Genomic DNA, 21,359 nt, shown 5'->3' with positions numbered 1-21,359 from the left:
GAAAATAATCTCAAATTCGCAAATATATGACAAATATTAGTGCAATATTGCGAATTTGAATATTGCCCCTGCCGCTCATCACTATTCAGGGTGAATCATGATGTCTTCCATTCCATTTTGTTACCAGACTGCAAGCTGCGATTTTATGTCCTGTGATAAAAAATCAAAAAACTGATCTGGCACTGAAAACAATGTAAGATCCGTTTTTTTAAGGAGCCTTTGAATGTATTTATTGACAGATCCGTTTTTTTCCGTTTTGACTTCACATAACCGCATCCTAAAGAAACATATGCATCCTGATTTGCAAAAATCTAAACGGATCTGTTTAATTCCGGCAGAGGATCTCAATACAGGAATTAACAACACAAAAGTGAAAGTAGTCTTATGAAGTGAGGCTTGCGAGCCAATGTTGTTTGGATAAAATATAATAAAAAGACCGAAAGTACACAACTAATAGAGATCAGCGAATCAAAGCAAAGAAGTAGAATTTGATCCGAATTCCAGTAAAAATTCGATTTGCACCCAATCCGAATTTCCTTGCGCTTCGTGGTAACGAATCACATTTTTCCATAAAATGGCTGCTGCACGTGTGAGGACATGGAAAAAGGAACTCTGGGAAGGCAGGATCACCCATAATGCCATGCATGCAGCCAATCAGCAGCCATCCAGCCCTGTGATGTCACAGCCCTATAAATAGAGGCAGCCATCTTAGATTCTGCCATTTACCAGTGTACTTAGTGCAAGGAGAGACGTCAGCAGGCGCTAGGGACAATGTTTGAAAAAACTTAATTGTGCTAAAAAAAAACTATTTACAAGTGCAGGGAAAGATTATTCAAGATGGAAAGGATAGGGAGGAATCATTCCACAGCATTTATGTAGAACAGGGTTCAGTCAGGGAGGTTACAGCCTGGGTAATAGGAACAGTCCTATTACACCTTGCTGCACCGACTGGTGATCCAAATTGCCATTATGCAGCTCTGTAATTCCAGCAAACCGTTCTTATTAGGGTGCAAGTTCTGTTTTATACAGGCATTAACAGGGTTTATTACAAGCAAATATTTATATTTCTTATTTGCCCTTGTGCGGTGCAGTTATATGTTCTAAAGCATTTTTTGGCTTGTATTAGTGGGAAAAAAGGGCTTATTAGCTGTTGTGGGGTGAAGTGCTAAAATTACAGCCCTTTTTGTCATGTATTAGTGGCAAAAGTAAAATATAATTGCCGTTCAGAGCTACAGTTATATGTTTTAAAGCCTTTTGTGTCATGTATTAGTGGAAAAAGATAAAATATATTTGCCGGTCAGGGGTGCAGTTATCTGATGGAAACGCTCATTAGTATTCACCCCATAAGACACAGGGAATGCATCTTATGGGGCGAAAAATACGGTATGTGTTTTAAAGCCTTTTGTAGCGTGTATTACTGGAAAAAGAAAAAATATATATTGCTAGTCCACGGTGCAGTTATATGTTTTAATACCTTTTGTGGCGTGTATTAGTGGAAAAACAAAAATATATATTTGCCGGTCAGAGGTGCAGTTATGTTTTAAAGCAGTGGTGCCCAACCATTTTTTGTCTGAGGGCCACACTTGACATAGTATAAATTTTGCGGGCCAGAACCAGGTAGCTTTGACAGAAAGAAATGCAAACACTGTGAGGGGGCACATGTGAGCATTACTACTGTGAAGGGGGCACATGTGAGCATTATTACTCTGAAGGGGGCACATGTAAGCATTACTACTGTGAAGGGTGCACATGTGAGCATTACTACTGTGAAGGGGGCACATCTGGGCATTACCTGTGTGAAGGGGCACATCTGGGCATTACCTGTGTGAAAGGGCACATCTGGGCATTACCTGTGTGAAAGGGCACATCTGGGCATCACCCCTGTGAAGGGGGCACATGTGTGCTTCATCCCTGTGAAGCGGGCACATCTGGACATCACCCCTGTGAAGGGGGCACATCTGGGCATCATCCCTGTGAAGCGGGCACATCTGGGCATCACCCCTGTGCAGGGGTCACATCTGGGCATCACCCCTGTGAAGGGGCACATCTCGGCATTACTACTGTGAAGGGGTCACATCTGGGCATTACTACTGTGAAGGGGGCACATCTGGGCATTACTACTGTGAAGGGAGCACATATCTGAGCATTACTACTGTGAAGGTGACACATCTCTGGACATAGCAATACTAAGGAGTGAAATGCATGAAACTCTCTCTAGAAATGCCTTGTGGTGCAATATTATGAGTCATCTCTCCCTCATTAATATTGCTAAGCGCATTCTGAGGAGCAACCCAGGCGGTCCACATGGGCACCAGACATAGTGATCACATATTGAGAAATAGGCTCAGGTCCAATCACTTCCACCGCTACCACACCTCGCCAGTCACATCCTTCATAGACCTACTGCTCCCATCTGACTCGTCCTCACCTTCTCCTTCAACATGCTCTGATGGCTTGCTGAGAGTCCAGAGGGGGTCTGTACGGGCAAGTGGGTTCATTTCTTGCCCCCACTGTGCATATACAGTCAGGTCCATAAATATTGGGACATCAACAATTGTAACATTTCTGGCTCTATACACCACCACAATGGATTTGAAATGAAACAAACAAGATATGCTTTAACTGCAGACTGTCAGCTTTAATTTGAGGGTATTGTAAGACAGTGACAGGTCTCATGCAGGTTGGAGGCAAGGAAGGGGTGGATAGTGTGGTCCACACCCCTGTTCCACCACAGGTGAGACAAGCTGGAGGTAATCAGCCTGGCATAAGGCACCTCCCAGAGTGTCAGAAAGGAGGGAGTGTGTTGCCTGTAGACAGAGGCCTGGAGGCTCTGTCTGTGTGGCCTCATCTGGGCTAGGCTGAGGGACCATGAGTAGGCATGAGCGAACTCGAACTGTATAGTTCGGGTTTGTACCAAATTTTGGGGTGTCCGTGACACGGACCCGAACCCGGACATTTTCGTAAAAGTTCGGGTTCGGTGTTCGTCGCTTTCTTGGCGCTTTTGTGACGCTTTCTTGGCGCTTTTTGAAAGGCTGCAAAGCAGCCAATCAACAAGCGTCATACTACTTGCCCCAAGAGGCCGTCACAGCCATGCCTACTATTGGCATGGCTGTGATTGGCCAGAGCACCGTGTGACCCAGCCTCTATTTAAGCTGGAGTCACATAGCGCCGCCTGTCACTCTGCTCTGATCAGCATAGGGAGAGGTTGCGGCTGTGACAGTAGGGCGAGATTAGGCAGATTAACTCCTCCAAAGGACTTGATTAATTGATCGATCTGCAGCTGTGGATCATTGAGCTGCTGATACTCAATTGCTCACTGTTTTTAGGCTGCCCAGACCGTTTGTCAGTCACTTTTTTCTGGGGTGATCGGCGGCCATTTTGTGTCTTGTGGTGTGCCAGCACAAGCTGCGACCAAGTGCATTTAACCCTCAATGGTGTGGTTGTTTTTTGGCTAAAGCCTATATCAGGGTGAAGCTGTCACACTAAGTGCATTTAACCAGCAATAGTCTGTTTATTTTTTGGCCATATACTACATCAGGGGCAAGCTGCGCCCGTCACCAAGTGCATTTAACCCTCAGTAGTGTGGTTGGTCAAGCTGTCACACCAAGTGCATTTAACCAGCAATGGTCTGTTCATTTTTTGGCCATATACTACATCAGGGCAAGCTGCGCCTGTCACCAAGTGCATTTAACCCTCAATGGTGTGGTTGTTTTTTGGCTAAAGCCTACATCAGAGTGAAGCTGTCACACCAAGTGCATTTAACCAGCAATAGTCTGTTTATTTTTTGGCCATATACTACATCAGGGGCAAGCTGCGCCCGTCACCAAGTGCATTTAACCCTCAGTAGTGTGGTTGGTCAAGCTGTCACACCAAGTGCATTTAACCAGCAATAGTCTGTTCATTTTTTGGCCATATACTACATCAGGGGCAAGCTGCGCCCGTCACCAAGTGCATTTAACCGTCAGTAGTGTGGTTGGTCAAGCTGTCACACCAAGTGCATTTAACCAGCAATAGTCTGTTCATTTTTTGGCCATATACTACATCAGGGGCAAGCTGCGCCTGTCACCAAGTGCATTTAACCCTCAGTAGTGTGGTTGGTCAAGCTGTCACACCAAGTGCATTTAACCAGCAATAGTGTGGTTATTTTTTGGCCATATCCCATTCTAATTCTGTCAGTAAATCCATACCGGTCACCCAGCGCCTAAATACTAGGCCTCAAATTTATATCCCGCTAAATCTGTCTTTACCGCTGTACTGTTCTGGCTGGGCAAGTTATTTAGTGTCCGTCAAAGCACATTTTTTGTTCTAGGTTGAAAAACAATTCCCAATTTAGCAATTTCCTAATTTAGTGGTTTCTGCTGTATCAGAGCTATTTGAAATCTATCCCTAAAAGGGTATATAATATTCAAGGTGCACATAGGGTCATTCAGAATAACTTCACACACACGCTACTGTGCATTTCCAAGTCTAATTCTGTCAGTAAATCCATACCGGTCACCCAGCGCCTAAATACTAGGCCTCAAATTTATATCCCGCTAAATCTGTCGTTACCGCTGTACTGTTCTGGCTGGGCAAGTTATTTAGTGTCCGTCAAAGCACATTTTTTGTTCTGGGTTGAAATACAATTCCCAATTTAGCAATTTCCTAATTTTGTGGTTTCTGCTGTATCAGAGCTATTTGAAATCTATCCCTAAAAGGGTATATAATATTCAAGGTGCACATAGGGTCATTCAGAATAACTTCACACACACGCTACTGTGCATTTCCAAGTCTAATTCTGTCAGTAAATCCATACCGGTCACCCAGCGCCTAAATACTAGGCCTCAAATTTATATCCCGCTAAATCTATCTTTACCGCTGTACTGTTCTGGCAGGGCAAGTTATTTAGTGTCCGTCAAAGCACATTTTTTGTTCTGGGTTGAAATACAATTCCCAATTTAGCAATTTCATAATTTAGTGGTTTCTGCTGTATCAGAGCTATTTGAAATCTATCCCTAAAAGGGTATATAATATTCAAGGTGCACATAGGGTCATTCAGAATAACTTCACACACACGCTACTGTGCATTTCCAAGTCTAATTCTGTCAGTAAATCCATACCGGTCACCCAGCGCCTAAATACTAGGCCTCAAATTTATATTCAGCTGAATTTGAATACAATACATTGGGCCAAATAATATTTTTGTTGTTGTGGTGAACGATAACAATGAGGAAAACATCTAGTAAGGGACGCGGACGTGGACATGGTCGTGGTGGTGTTAGTGGACCCTCTGGTGCTGGGAGAGGACGTGGCCGTTCTGCCACATACACACGTCCTAGTGTACCAACTACCTCAGGTCCCAGTAGCCGCCAGAATTTACAGCGATATATGGTGGGGCCCAATGCCGTTCTAAGGATGGTAAGGCCTGAGCAGGTACAGGCATTAGTCAATTGGGTGGCCGACAGTGGATCCAGCATGTTCACATTATCTCCCACCCAGTCTTCTGCAGAAAGCGCACAGATGGCGCCTGAAAACCAACCCCATCAGTCTGTCACATCACCCCCATGCATACCAGGGAAACTGTCTGAGCCTCAAGTTATGCAGCAGTCTCTTATGCTGTTTGAAGACTCCGCTGGCAGGGTTTCCCAAGGTCCACCTAGCCCTTCCCCAGCGGTGAAAGACAGAGAATGCACTGACGCACAACCACTTATGTTTCCTGATGATGAGGACATGGGAATACCACCTCAGCATGTCTCTGATGATGACGAAACACAGGTGCCAACTGCTGCGTCTTTCTGCAGTGTGCAGACTGAACAGGAGGTCAGGGATCAAGACTGGGTGGAAGACGATGCAGGGGACGATGAGGTCCTAGACCCCACATGGAATGAAGGTCGTGCCACTGACTTTCACAGTTCGCAGGAAGAGGCAGTGGTGAGACCGAGCCAACAGCGTAGCAAAAGAGGGAGCAGTGGGCAAAAGCAGAACACCCGCCGGCAAGAGACTCCGCCTGCTACTGACCACCGCCATCTGGGACCGAGCACCCCAAAGGCAGCTTCAAGGAGATCCCTGGCATGGCACTTCTTCAAACAATGTGCTGACGACAAGACCCGAGTGGTTTGCACGCTGTGCCATCAGAGCCTGAAGCGAGGCATTAACGTTCTGAACCTGAGCACAACCTGCATGACCAGGCACCTGCATGCAAAGCATGAACTGCAGTGGAGTAAACACCTTAAAACCAAGGAAGTCACTCAGACTCCCCCTGCTACCTCTTCTGCTGCTGCCGCCTCGGCCTCTTCTGCTGCTGCCGCCTCGGCCTCTTCCTCCGCCTCTGGAGGAACGTTGGCACCTGCCGCCCAGCAAACAGGGGATGTACCACCAACACCACCACCACCTCCGTCACCAAGCATCTCAACCATGTCACACGGCAGCGTTCAGCTCTCCATCTCACAAACATTTGAGAGAAAGCGTAAATTCCCACCTAGCCACCCTCGATCCCTGGCCCTGAATGCCAGCATTTCTAAACTACTGGCCTATGAAATGCTGTCATTTAGGCTGGTGGACACAGACAGCTTCAAACAGCTCATGTCGCTTGCTGTCCCACAGTATGTTGTTCCCAGCCGGCACTACTTCTCCAAGAGAGCCGTGCCTTCCCTGCACAACCAAGTATCCGATAAAATCAAGTGTGCACTGTGCAACGCCATCTGTGGCAAGGTCCACCTAACCACAGATACGTGGACCAGTAAGCACGGCCAGGGACGCTATATCTCCCTAACTGCACACTGGGTAAATGTAGTGGCAGCTGGGCCCCAGGCGGAGAGCTGTTTGGCGCACGTCCTTCCGCCGCCAAGGATCGCAGGGCAACATTCTTTGCCTCCTGTTGCCACCTCCTCCTACTCGACTTCCTCCTCCTCTTCTTCCACCTGCTCATCTAGTCAGCTACACACCTTCACCACCAACTTCAGCACAGCCCGGGGTAAACGTCAGCAGGCCATTCTGAAACTCATATGTTTGGGGGACAGGCCCCACACCGCACAGGAGTTGTGGCAGGGTATAGAACAACAGACCGACGAGTGGTTGCTGCCAGTGAGCCTCAAGCCTGGCCTGGTGGTGTGTGATAATGGGCGAAATTTCGTTGCAGCTCTGGGACTAGCCAGTTTGACGCACATCCCTTGCTTGGCGCATGTGCTGAATTTGGTGGTGCAGAAGCTCATTCACAACTACCCCGACATGTCAGAGCTGCTGCATAAAGTGCGGGCCGTCTGTTCGCGCTTCCGGCGTTCACATCCTGCTGCTGCTCGCCTGTCTGCGCTACAGCGTAACTTCGGCCTTCCCGCTCACCGCCTCATATGCGACGTGACCACCAGGTGGAACTCCACCTTGCACATGCTGGACAGACTGTGCGAGCAGCAGCAGGCCATAGTGGAGTTTCAGCTGCAGCACACACGGGTCAGTCGCACTACAGAACAGCACCACTTCACCACCAATGACTGGGCCTCCATGCGAGACCTGTGTGCCCTGTTGCGCTGTTTCGAGTACTCCACCAACATGGCCAGTGGCGATGACGCCGTTATCAGCGTTACAATACCACTTCTATGTCTCCTTGAGAAAACACTTAGGGCGATGATGGAAGAGGAGGTGGCCCAGGAGGAGGAGGAGGAGGAAGAGGGGTCATTTTTAGCACTTTCAGGCCAGTCTCTTTGAAGTGACTCAGAGGGAGGTTTTTGGCAACAACAGTGGCCAGGTACAAATGTGGCCAGCCAGGGCCCACTACTGGAGGACGAGGAGGACGAGGATGAGGAGGAGGTGGAGGAGGATGAGGATGAAGCATGGTCACAGCGGGGTGGCACCCAACGCAGCTCGGGTCCATCATTGGTGCGTGGCTGGGGGGAAAGGCAGGACGATGACGATACGCCTCCCACAGAGGACAGCTTGTCCTTACCCCTGGGCAGCTTGGCACACATGAGCGACTACATGCTGCAGTGCCTGCGAAACGACAGCAGAGTTGCCCACATTTTAACGTGTGCGGACTACTGGGTTGCCACCCTGCTGGATCCACGCTACAAAGACAATGTGCCCACCTTACTTCCTACACTGGAGCGTGATAGGAAGATGCGCGAGTACAAGCGCACGTTGGTAGACGCGCTACTGAGAGAATTCCCAAATGTCACAGGGGAACAAGTGGAAGCCCAAGGCCAAGGCAGAGGAGGAGCAAGAGGTCGTCAAGGCAGCTGTGTCACGGCCAGCTCCTCTGAGGGCAGGGTTAGCATGGCAGAGATGTGGAAAAGTTTTGTCAACACGCCATAGCTAACTGAACCACCACCTGATACGCAACGTGTTAGCAGGAGGCAACATTTCACTAACATGGTGGAACAGTACGTGTGCACACCCCTCCACGTACTGACTGATGGTTCGGCCCCATTCAACTACTTGGTCTCTAAATTGTCCACGTGGCCAGAGCTAGCCTTTTATGCCTTGGAGGTGCTGGCCTGCCCGGCGGCCAGCGTTTTGTTTGAACGTGTATTCAGTACGGCAGGGGGTGTCATTACAGACAAACGCAGCCGCCTGTCTACAGCCAATGTGGACAAGCTGACGTTCATAAAAATGAACCAGGCATGGATCCCACAGGACCTGTCCGTCCCTTGTCCAGATTAGACATTAACTACCTCCCCTTAACCATATGTTATTGTACTCCAGGGCACTTCCTCATTCAATCCTATTTTTATTTTCATTTTACCATTATATTGCGAGGCTACCCAAATTTGAATGAACCTCTCCTCTGTCTGAGTGCCGGGGCCTAAATATATGCCAATGGACTGTTCCAATGTTGGGTGACGTGAAGCCTGATTCTCTGCTATGACATGCAGACTAATTCTCTGCTGACATGAAGCCAGATTCTCTGTTATGGGACCTCTCTCCTCTGCCTGGGTGCTGGGCCTAAATATATGCCAATGGACTGTTGCACTGGTGGCTGACGTGAAGCCTGATTGTCTGTTATGGGACCTCTCTCCTCTGCCTGGGTGCTGGGCCTAAATTTATGAAAATGGACTGTTACAGTGGTGGGTGACGTGAAGCCTGATTCTCTGCTATGACATGCAGACTGATTCTCTGCTGACATGAAGCCAGATTCTCTGTTACGGGACCTCTCTCCTCTGCCTGGGTGCTGGGCCTAAATATATGCCAATGGACTGTTGCACTGGTGGCTGACGTGAAGCCTGATTGTCTGTTACGGGACCTCTCTCCTCTGCCTGGGTGCTGGGCCTAAATTTCTGACAATGGACTGTTGCATTGGTGGCTGACGTGAAGCCTGATTCTCTGCTATGATATGAAGACTAATTCTCTGCTGACATGAATCCAGATTGTCTGTTACGGGACCTCTCTCCTCTGCCTGGGTGCTGGGCCTAAATTTATGAAAATGGACTCTTACAGTGGTGGGTGACGTGAAGCCTGATTCTCTGCTATGATATGAAGACTGATTCTCTGCTGACATGAAGCCAGATTTTCTGTTACGGGACCTCTCTCCTCTGCCTGGGTGCTTGGCCTAAATTTATGACAATAGACTGTTGCAGTGGTGGCTGACATGAAGCCTGATTCTCTGCTATGACATGCAGACTGATTCTCTGCTGACATGAAGACAGATTCTCTGTTACGGGACCTCTCTCCTCTGCCTGGGTGCTGGGCCTAAATATATGCCAATGGACTGTTGCACTGGTGGCTGACGTGAAGCCTGATTGTCTGTTACGGGACTTCTCTCCTCTGCCTGGGTGCTGGGCCTAAATATCTGACAATGGACTGTTGCATTGGTGGCTGACGTGAAGCCTGATTCTCTGCTATGATATGAAGACTGATTCTCTGCTGACATGAATCCAGATTGTCTGTTACGGGACCTCTCTCCTCTGCCTCAGTGCTGGGCCTAAATTTATGAAAATGGACTCTTACAGTGGTGGGTGACGTGAAGCCTGATTCTCTGCTATGATATGAAGACTGATTCTCTGCTGACATGAAGCCAGATTTTCTGTTACGGGACCTCTCTCCTCTGACTGGGTGCTTGGCCTAAATTTATGACAACAGACTGTTGCAGTGGTGGCTGACCTGAAGCCTGATTCTCTGCTATGACATGCAGACTGATTCTCTGCTGACATGAAGACAGATTCTCTGTTACGGGACCTCTCTCCTCTGCCTGGGTGCTGGGCCTAAATATATGCCAATGGACTGTTGCACTGGTGGCTGACGTGAAGCCTGATTGTCTGTTACGGGACCTCTCTCCTCTGCCTGGGTGCTGGGCCTAAATATCTGACAATGGACTGTTGCATTGGTGGCTGACGTGAAGCCTGATTCTCTGCTATGATATGAAGACTGATTCTCTGCTGACATGAAGCCAGATTGTCTGTTACGGGACCTCTCTCCTCTGCCTGGGTGCTGGGCCTAAATTTATGAAAATGGACTCTTACAGTGGTGGGTGACGTGAAGCCTGATTCTCTGCTATGATATGAAGACTGATTCTCTGCTGACATGAAGCCAGATTGTCTGTTACGGGACCTCTCTCCTCTGCCTGGGTGCTTGGCCTAAATTTATGACAATGGACTGTTGCAGTGGTGGCTGACGTGAAGCCTGATTCTCTGCTATGACATGCAGACTGATTCTCTGCTGACATGAAGACAGATTCTCTTTTACGGGACCTCTCTTCTCTGCCTGCGTGCCGGGGCCTAAATATCTGAGAATGAACTGTTCCAGTGGTGGGTGACTGCTATGGGACCTCTCTCCAATTGATTTTGGTTAATTTTTATTTAATTTTTATTTTAATTCATTTCCCTATCTACATTTGTTTGCAGGGGATTTACCTACATGTTGCTGCCTTTTGCAGCCCTCTAGCCCTTTCCTGGGCTGTTTTACAGCCTTTTTAGTACCGAAAAGTTCGGGTCCCCATTGACTTCAATGGGGTTCGGGTTCGGGACGAAGTTCGGATCGGGTTCGAATCCCGAACCCGAACATTTCCGGGAAGTTCGGCCGAACTTCTCGAACCCGAACATCCAGGTGTTCGCTCAACTCTAACCATGAGGCTAAGTGACAGCCTGGAATTTGGGGGACACAGTGATGCCTGTGGTACAAGGGCCATGAGGTCAGAGTCAGGAGGACTGCTGGACCACAATGCCCCAAAGGGACTTGCATTTGCTACAGCCTGGAGGCTGCTGGGCTAGCTAAGAAAGCTGCATGTTATAACCGTGTCTGAACAGCACTCTATAGGTGAGTCAGGGATTCTGCACTATGTTTAGTTAGAGCCCAGCTGGGCAGGTATTTGTTTTTTATTATGTTTGTTTTGCTAAGGTGCAAAATAAAAGCGAAGTTTGGACCTTAAACTTGGTGTCTGGCAAAGATATTTGTGTGAATGACCCCCGGAGAAGAGCTAACCCCCCCCACAGTATTTACATCCAAATCAGGTGGACGGCATAGGAATTACAAATGTTTGCATATGTGCCTCCCACTTGTTAAGAAACCAAAAGTAATGGGACAATTGGCTTCTCAGCTGTTCCATTGCCAGGTGTGTGTTATTCCCTCATTATCCCAATTACAATGAGCAGATAAAAGGTCCAGAGTTCATTTCAAGTGTGCTATTTGCATTTGGAATCTGTTGCTGTCAACTCTCAAGATGATATCCAAAGATCTGTCACTATCAGTGAAGTAAGCCATCATTAGGCTGAAAAAAACAAAACAAACCCATCAGAGAGAGAGAGCAAAATCATAAGGCGTGGGCAACACGACTGTTTGGAACATTCTTAAAAAGAAGGAATGCATCTGTGAGCGGGACCGAATAATTGTTTCCCTGGTGCAGAAAACACCTTTCACAACAGTTGGCCGGATTAAGAACACTCTCCAGGAGGTAGGTGTATGTGTTAAAGTCAACAATCAAAAGAAGACTTGACCACAGTGAATACAGAGGGTTCACCACAAGATGTAAACCATTGGTGAGCCTCAAAAACAGGAAGGCCAGATTAGAGTTTGCCAAACGACATCTAATAAAGCCCTCATAGTTCTGGAACAACATCCTATGGACAGATGAGACCAAGACCAAATTGTACCAGAGTGATGGGAAGAGAACAATATGGAGAAGGAAAGGAACTGCTCATGATCCTAAGCATGCCACCTCATCAGTGAAGCATGGTGGTGGTGGTGTCATGGCGTGGGCATGTATGGCTGCCAGTGGAACTGGTTCTCTTGTATTTATTGATTATGTGACTGCTGACAAAAGCAGCAGGATGAATTCTGAAGTGTTTCGGGCAATATTATCTCCTCATATTCAGCCAAATGCTTCAGAACTCATTGGATGGCGCTTCACAGTGCAGATGGACAATGACCCAAAGCATACTGCAAAAGCAACCAAAGAGTTTTTTTAAGGGAAAGAAGTGGAATGTTATGCAATGGCCAAGTCAATCACCTGACCTGAATCAGATTGAGCATGCATTTCACTTGCTGAAGACGAAACTGAAGGGAAAATGCCCCAACAACAAGCAGGAACTGAAGACTATTGCAGTAGAGGCCTGGCAGAGCATCACCAGGGATGAAACCCAGTGTCTGGTGATGTCTATGCGTTCCAGACTTCAGGCTGTAATTGACTGCAAAGGATTTGCAACCAAGTATTAAAAAGTAAAAGTTTGATTTATGATTATTATTCTGTCCCATTACTTTTGGTCCCTTAACAAGTGGGAGGCACATATGCAAACTGTTGTAATTCCTACACCGCTCACCTGATTTGGATGTAAATACATTCAAATTAACCGCCTCCGGACCGCCTAATGCAGGAGCGTGGTCCGGAGGCGGTCGATTCATTCCTCGGCGACGCATCCATGCATCATCTTGCGAGACGCGAGATTACAAACACAGCCGGCCCGCGCATGCGCATTTCGGGCTGGCAAAAGTTAAAGTAGTATTTCGTCACCAGCCGGACAGCCAATGATCATCGCTGGCAGTCTGGTGATTTTCCAAAAAATTGAATCAGAAGCAAAATAACACCTTATATTTATAAATATAAGGTGTTAAATGGCTTGTGTTCTCCTCTGCTGGTTCTTTTCGTCGGTTGGTTCCAGCAGAGGAGCACACATCACAGTGAGTACAAACCAAACACTACACTTAGCCCCAGATCACCCCCATCACCCCAATTAACCCCTTAATCACCCCTTGATCACCCCTGTCAATCACTAGTGAAAGGGAAAAAAGTGATCAGTGTAAACTGTCACTTTTTTTTTTTCACTGGAATTGACTGTTAGGTTTTAGGATAGTTTAGTCCCCTTTGTTAGGTCGTTAGCATCGGTTAGCACCCAGCTCACTGCACCGCAGTCACTGATTCGCTGATTACCATATTGCTAATCAGCATTGGTACTTTTATAGTATCTGTAAGTGATCAGAACTGATCAAAGTCAGATCTATGATGGTATTAGTGTCACCTTAGCTCGCCCTCCACCCAAAACGCAGTGTTTGCCCGATCAGGCCTGATCGGTCGCCCACACGTGCGTTCACCCACGCCCGCCACGCCGCAGTGACAATTATTTTTATTTTTTTATCACTGCACAATCACTTTACAAGCTCTGCGGCGATAAAAAAAAATCTGTTTTGATATTTTTTTATCAATCGCAGCGGCTTCCTGTACTTCGCTAGCCTCCCATTTGTAAGACAGGCTTGCTTTTTTTCTTGGGTAGTCTCAGGGAATACCCCCTAAATTTAGTTGACCAAATGGCAAATAAGGAATATTCTTATGAAGAGGCTTACAGGCTTCTGACCCAGTCGGATGAGGAATGGGAACCCTCAGCTGACTAATCCAGCGGGTCAGAATACGAACCTGTAGAAAGCAGTGGCAGTCTGATCCAAAGTTCGGACGATGAGGTTGAGGTCACTGATACCACCAGGCATACCCGGCCCCGTGTTGCTAGACCACAGGTTGCGCAGGATACGCTTCAAGGGCAGCAGAGTGGGGCTGGCGCTGGCGGATTATGTGGTGAGGCACAAACCAGCAGCGTAGCCCATCCTGGACCTAGTACCAGCGCTGCCGTACAACATGGTGAAGTGGCGAGCACCAGAAGGGCAGTTGAAGCTGGTACGGTGGCATGTGCAGTAGTTCCCCTGTCGCAGCCACTGCACAGACAGGCCCGTAGAGCCGCTAGAATCCCTGAGGTGCTGGCAAACCCTGATTGGCAGCCCCCAACTTCAGCCACACCAGTAGTTCCCCCTTTAACCGCCCAGTCTGGAGTTCAGGTTGAGACAGCTCAGATCGGATCGGCACTGGGGATTTTTGAGCTGTTCTTGACTGCGGAGCTCTTGGACTTAGTTGTGGCAGAAACAAATCGGTATGCCACTCAATTTATAGCCGCCAACCCGGGAAGCTTTTATGCCCAATCTTTTTGGTGGAAACCTGTCCAAGTTTCCAAATTAAAAACTTTTCTGGGCCTTCTCCTCAATATGGGCCTGCCAAAAAGGCATGAATTGCGGTCATATTGGTCCACAAACTCAATTCATCACATGCCCATGTTCTCTGCTGCCATGTCCAGGACACGATTTGAGACCATCCTGCGTTTCCTGCATTTTAGTGACAACAGCACCTCTCGTCCCAGAGGCCACCCAGCTTTTGACCAGCTCCACAAAATTTGGTCCCTCATAGACCACCTTAACACCATATTTGCAGATTTGTAGACCCCTAAGCAAAACATCTGCATAGACGAGCACAGATTTCCCTTATATATTTTACAGGCTATGCGCACAAAATTCGTGTCTATGAGGGTAAAGATGAGACCCTGGAGCCGGTCGGTTGCCCTGACTACCTGGGGAGCAGTGAGAAGACAGTCTGGGACTTGGTGTCACCCTTATTTGGCAAGGGGTGCCATCTTTATGTGGACAATTTTTACACAAGTGTGCCCCTCTTCAGGCATTTGTTTCTAGAACAGATTGGCTGCTGTGGCATCACGAGACCTAGTCGCCGGGGCTTCCCCCAACGGCTCGTTACCACCCGTCTTGCAAGGGGAGAGAGGGCTGCCTTGTGTAATGAAGAACTGCTTGCGGTGAAATGGAGAGACAAGCGTGACATTTACATGCTCTCCTCCATTCACGCAGACACAACAATACAAATTGAACGAGCAACCAGTGTCATTGAAAAGCCCCTCTCGGTCCACGACTATAATTTGCTCATGGGAGGGGTGGACTTCAATGACCAGATGTTGGCTCCTTATTTAGTGTCCCGCCGCACCAGATTCTGGTATAAGAAGGTGTCTGTATATTTAAAGGGCTTCTGTCACCCCACTAAACACATTATTTTTTTTTTGTCCCTATCCTGCCATATTGCCATACATTATGTTATTAATAATTTTCGCTCAGTAGATTTAGTCAAAAACTTACTTTTATGATATGCTAATTACCTTTCTACCAGCAAGTAGGGCGTCTACTTGCTGGTAGCAGCCGCAGAAAACCGCCCCCTCCTTGTGTTGATTGTCAGGGCCAGCTGCCATCTCCTCCTCCAGCCAGCCCTGTAAGCTTTTCAAAAATCGCGCTCCTGTGTTGATTCGGCGCAGGCGCTCTGAGATAAGGAGGCTCGCCTCCTCAGCAGTGCCTCAGTGCGCCTGCGCCGATGATGTCACTGAAAGAGAAGACGTCATCGGCGCAGGCGCGCGTTTTTTGAAAAGCTGACAAGGCTGGCCGGAGGAGGAGATCACGGCTGGCCCTGTCAATCAACCAATGAACCAGCTGCAGCACTGATGTGCATTCTGGCAGAAGCATTGCGCTGCTGTCAGAATACACAAAAGTCGGTGTATGCGGCGCTGCAAGATGAGATTTCTCATCTGCAGTAAAAAAGATACTTTGCCGAGGCTTATGAGCTGAGGGGTGGTGTTCATATGCTTTGGCAAACACTATGAATATTTAAAAAACAAAACAAAAAATAAAACGGCAAGGATTTATTCATCCACATCGATTGATGTGAATGGAGAAATCGGGTTTGCCAGGGCATACGGGCTGATTTGGGTATGGATGTTGGGCGGAGCTCCTATGTCTTGGCAGACGCCTTTACTCTCCTTTTTTTTTTTGGCAGAGATTTTTTCATCCACATTGATCGATGCGAATGAAGAAATCTGTGCCATTCATTTTTTCTTTCAGCCCAGAGGCTGAACGGAAAAAAAAAATCTCATTACCTGTATAAGGAGAATAGCAGAAACTCCAAATGCTGGCCATACATGTAATGATTGTGGAGACCCTCAAATGCCAGGGCAGTAAAAACACCCCACAAATGACCCCATTTTGGAAAGAAGACACCCTAAGGTATTCGCTGATGGGCATAGTGAGTTCATAGAAGTTTTTATTTTTTGTCACAAGTTAGCAGAAAATGATATTTTTTTTGTTTCTTTTTACCTTGGGGTGTCTTCTTTCCAAAATGGGGTCACTTGTGGGGTATTTATACTGCCCTGGCATTTTAGGGGCCCTAAAACGTGAGAAGAAGTCTGGGATCCAAATGTCTAAAGATGCCCTCCTAAAATGAATTTGTGCCCCTCTGCCCACCTAGGCTGCAAAAAAGTTTCACACATGTGGTATTGCCGTACTCAGGAGAAGTTTGGCAATGTGTTTTGGGGTATCTCTCTAAAATTACAACTTTGTATAAAAAAATGGGAAAAGTTGACATTTAGAGAGATATTTTTCTCACCAAGCATGGGTATATGTAAAAATACACCCCAAAACACATTGCCCTACTTCTTCTGAGTATGGCGATACCACATATGTGGTATTTTTGCAAAATAAAAATAAAAACTTCTATGAACTCACTATGCCCATCACGAAATACCTTGGGGTGTCTTCTTTCCAAAATGGGGTTACTTGTGCGGTATTTATACTGCCTTGGCATTTTAATTGCCCTAATGTGTGAGAAGTAGTTTGAAATCCAAATGTGTAAAAAATACCCTGTGAAATCCTAAAGGTGCTCTTTAGAATTTGTGCCCCTTTGCCCACCTAGGCTGCAAAAACGTGTCACACATGTGGTATCAACGTACTCAGGAGAAGTTGGGCAATGTGTTTTGGGGTGGCTTTTTACATATGCCCATGCTTGGTGAGAGAAATATCTCTCTAAAATGACAACTTTGTATAAAAAAATTGGAAAAGTTGACTTTTAGAGAGATATTTCTCTCACCCAGCATGGGTATATGTAAAAATACACCCCGAAACACATTGCCTTACTTCTTCTGAGTACGGCGATACCACATGTGTGTTTTTTGCAGCCTAGGTGGGCAAAGGGGCCTAAATTCTAAAGAGCACCTTAAGGGCTATTTCACACGAGCGGATGCTGTGCAAGACATCCGCTGCGTGAATGACAGCCAAGACCCAATGCTGACAGCAGAAGCACGGAGCATTAACATGATTGACAATGCTTCGTGCCCCTGTGATCTCTTTACTATGAAATCACAGTGAGAAAAAGTTGTCACTGTGATTTCGTAGTAAAGAGATCACAGAGGGGCACAAAGTATTATCAATCATGTTAATGCTCCGTGCTTCTGCTGTCCGCATCGGGTCTTGGCTGTCATTCATGCAGTGGATGTCACGCACGGCATCAGCTCATGTGAAACAGCCCTTAGGATTTCACAGGGCATTTTTTACACATTTGGATTTCAAACTACTTCTCACACATTAGGGCCCCTAAAATGCCCAGGCAGTATAACTACCCCACAAGTGACCCCATTTTGGAAAGAATACACCCCAAGGTATTTTGTGATGGTCATAGTGAGTTCATGGAAGTTTTTATTTTTTGTCACAAGTTAGTGGAATATGAAACTTTGTAAAAAAAAATTACAAATCATAATTTTCCGCTAACTTGTGACAAAAAATTAAAACTTCTATGAACTCCCAATGCCCATCAGCGAATACCTTAGGGTGTCTACTTTCCAAAATGGGGTCATTTGTGGGGTGTTTCTACTGTCTGGTCATTGTAGAACCTCAGGAAACATGACAGGTGCTCAGAAAGTCAGAGCTGCTTCAAAATGCGGAAATTCACATTTTGTACCATAGTTTGTAAATGCTATAACTTTTGCTCAAACAAATAAATATACACTTATTGCATTTTTTTTAAAATCAAAGACATGTAGAACAATAAATTTAGAGAAAAATTTATATAGAAATGTAGTTTTATTTGAAAAATTTTACAACTGAAAGTAAAAAATTTCATTTTTTGGCAAAAAAATCTGTAAATTTTGATTAATAACAAAAAAAGTAAAAATGTCAGCAGCAATAAAATACCACCAAATGAAAGCTATATTAGTGAGAAGAAAAGGATGTAAAATTCATTTGGGCGGTAAGTCTTCTTTCCAAAATGGGGTCACTTGTGGGGTATTTATATTGCCCTGGCATTTTAGGGGCCCTAAAGCGTGAGAAGAAGTCTGGAATCCAAATGTCTAAAAATGCCCCCCTAAAAGGAATTTGTGCCCTTTTGCCCACCTAGTCTGCAAAAAAGTTTCGCACATGTGGTATCGCCATACTCAGGAGAAGTTGGGCAATGTGTTTTGGGGTATCTCTCTAAAATGACAACTTTGTATAAAAAAATGGGAAAAGTTGATTTTTAGAGAGATATTTCTCTCACCTAGCATGGGTATATGTAAAAATACACCCCAAAACACATTGCCCTACTTCTTCTGAGTACGGCGATACCACATATGTGACACTTTTTTGCAGCCTAGGTGGGCAAAGGGGCCCAAATTCTAAAGAGCACCTTAAGGGCTGTTTCACACGAGCGGATGCTGTGCGTGACATCAGCTGTGTGAATGACAGCCAAGACCCGATGCGGACAGCAGAAGCACAGAGCATTAACATGATTGACAATGCTTCATGCCTCTCTGTGATCTCTTTACTACGAAATCACAGTGAGACAAAGTTGTCACTGTGATTTCGTAGTAAAGAGATCAAAGAGAGGCACGAAGCATTATCAATCATGTTAATGCTCCGTGCTTCTGCTGTCCGTATCAGGTCTTGGCTGTCATTCATGCAGCGGATGTCACGCACGGCATCCGCTCATGTGAAATAGCCCTTAGGATTTCTCAGGGCATTTTTTACACATTTGGATTTCAAACTACTTCTCATGCATTAGGGCCCCTAAAATGCCAAGGCAGTATAACTACCCCATAAGTGACCTCATTTTGGAAAGAAGACACCCCAAGGTATTTCGTGATGGGCATAGTGAGTTTATGGAAGTTTTTTTTTTTTCACAAGTTAGTGGAATATGAGACTTTGCAAGAAAAAATCATAATTTTCCGCTAACTTATGACAAAAAATAAAAACTTCCATAAACTCACTATGCCCATCAGCGAATACCTTAGGGTTAGATGTTCGGGTTCGAGAAGTTCGGCCAAAATTCCCAGAAATGTTCGGGTTCGGGAACTTTTCGGCACTAAAAAGACTGTAAAATAGCCCAGGGAAGGGCTAGAGGGCTGCAAAAGGCAGCAAAATGTAGGTAAATCCCCTGCAAACAAATGTGGATAGGGAAATGAATTAAAATAAAAATAAAATAAATTAAAATTAACCAATATCAATTGGAGAGAGGTCTCATGGCAGAGAATCAGGCTTCATGTCACCAACCACTGGAACAGGCCACTGTCAGATATTTAGGCTCCGGCACCCAGACAGAGGAGAGAGGTCCTATAGCAGAGAATCAGGCTTCATGTCATAGCAGAGAATCAGGCTTCATGTCACCCAACACTGGAACAGGCCATTGTCAGGTATTTTTAGGCCCCGGCACCCAGACAGAGGAGAGAGGTCCCATAGCAGAGAATCAGGCTTCATGTCACCCAACACTGGAACAGGCCACTGTCAGATATTTTTAGGCCCCGGCACCCAGACAGAGGAGAGAGGTCCAATAGCAGAGATTCAGGCTTCATGTCATAGCAGAGAATCAGGCTTCATGTCACCCAACACTGGAACAGGTCATTGTCAGGTATTTTTAGGCCCCGGCACCCAGACAGAGGAGAGAGGTCCCATAGCAGAGAATCATGCTTCATGTCACCCAACACTGGAACAGGCCACTGTCAGATATTTTTAGGCCCCGGCACCCAGACAGAGGAGAGAGGTCCAATAGCAGAGATTCAGGCTTCATGTCATAGCAGAGAATTAGGCTTCATGTCACCCAACACTGGAACAGGCCACTTTCAGATATTTTTAGGCCCCGGCACCCAGACAGAGGAGAGGTTCATTCAACTTTGAGTTGCCCCACAATATAATGGTAAGATGAAAATAAAAAAAGGATTGAATTTGGAAGTGCCCTGGAGTACAATAATATATGGTTAAGGTGAGGTAGTTATAAATGTCTAATCTGCACAAGGGATGGACAGGTCCTGTGGGATCCATGCTTGGTTCATTTTTATGAACGTCAGCTTGTCCACATTGGCTGTAGACAGGCGGCTGCGTTTATCTGTAATGACGCCCCCTGCCGTGCTGAATACACGTTCAGACAAAACGCTGGCCGTCGGGCAGGCCAGCACCTCCAAGGCATAAAAGGCTAGCTCTGGCCAAGTGGACAATTTGGAGACCCAGAAGTTGAATGGGGCCGAACCATCAGTCAGTACGTGGAGGGGTGTGCACACGTACTGTTCCACCATGTTAGTGAAATGTTGCCTCCTGCTAACACGTTCCGTATCAGGTGGTGGTGCACTTAGCTGCGGCGTGGTGACAAAACTTTTCCACATCTCTGCCATGCTAACCCTGCCCTCAGAGGAGCTGGCCGTGACACAGCTGTGTTGGCGACCTCTTGCTCCTCCTCTGCCTCCGCCTTGGGCTTCCACTTGTTCCCCTGTGACATTTGGGAATGATCTCAGTAGCGCGTCTACCAATGTGCGCTTGTACTCGCACATCTTCCTATCACGCTCCAGTGCAGGAAGTAAGGTGGGCACATTGTCTTTGTACCGGGGATCCAGCAGGGTGGCAACCCAGTAGTCCGCACATGTTAAAATGTGGGCAACTCTGCTGTCGTTGCGCAGGCACTGCAGCATGTAGTCGCTCATGTGTGCCAGGCTGCCTAGAGGTAAGGACAAGCTATCCTCTGTGGGAGGCGTATCTTCATTGTCCTGCGTTTCCCCCCAGCCACACACCATTGATGGGCCCGAGCTGCGTTGGGTGCCACCTTGCTGTGAACATGCTTCATCCTCATCCTCCTCCTCCTCATCCTCGTCCTCCTCGTCCTCCAGTAGTGGGCCCTGGCTGGCCATATTTGTACCTGGCCTCTGCTGTTGCAAAAAACCTCCCTCTGAGTCACTTCTAAGAGACTGGCCTGAAAGTGCTAAAAATGACCCCTCTTCCTCCTCCTCCTCCTCCTCCTCCTGGGCCACCTTCTCTTTCATCATCGCTCTAAGTGTTTTCTCAAGGAGACATAGAAGTGGTATTGT

The 21,359-nt window shown here is 46.8% G+C and overlaps 1 protein-coding gene across 1 annotated transcript in view; it reads left to right on the top strand.

Annotated features, from left to right (window-relative positions):
- The window catches only part of PTH2R (parathyroid hormone 2 receptor), a 1,033,981-nt gene that overhangs the window by 704,427 nt on the left and 308,195 nt on the right, over window positions 1-21,359 (top strand). Inside the window, exons 9-10 of the mRNA XM_044303853.1 lie at window positions 13,005-13,018; window positions 19,095-19,110. Of these exons, the coding sequence (XP_044159788.1) occupies window positions 13,005-13,018; window positions 19,095-19,110 (30 nt within the window). The remainder of the gene's footprint in view (window positions 1-13,004; window positions 13,019-19,094; window positions 19,111-21,359) is intronic.

Source organism: Bufo gargarizans, chromosome 8 (genome assembly GCF_014858855.1).
Source record: "Bufo gargarizans isolate SCDJY-AF-19 chromosome 8, ASM1485885v1, whole genome shotgun sequence".
In the NCBI taxonomy this organism is placed as follows: Eukaryota; Metazoa; Chordata; class Amphibia; order Anura; family Bufonidae; genus Bufo; species Bufo gargarizans.
Note: the sequence above shows the minus strand (reverse complement) of the source record. Positions and strands in the feature narration are given on the sequence as shown.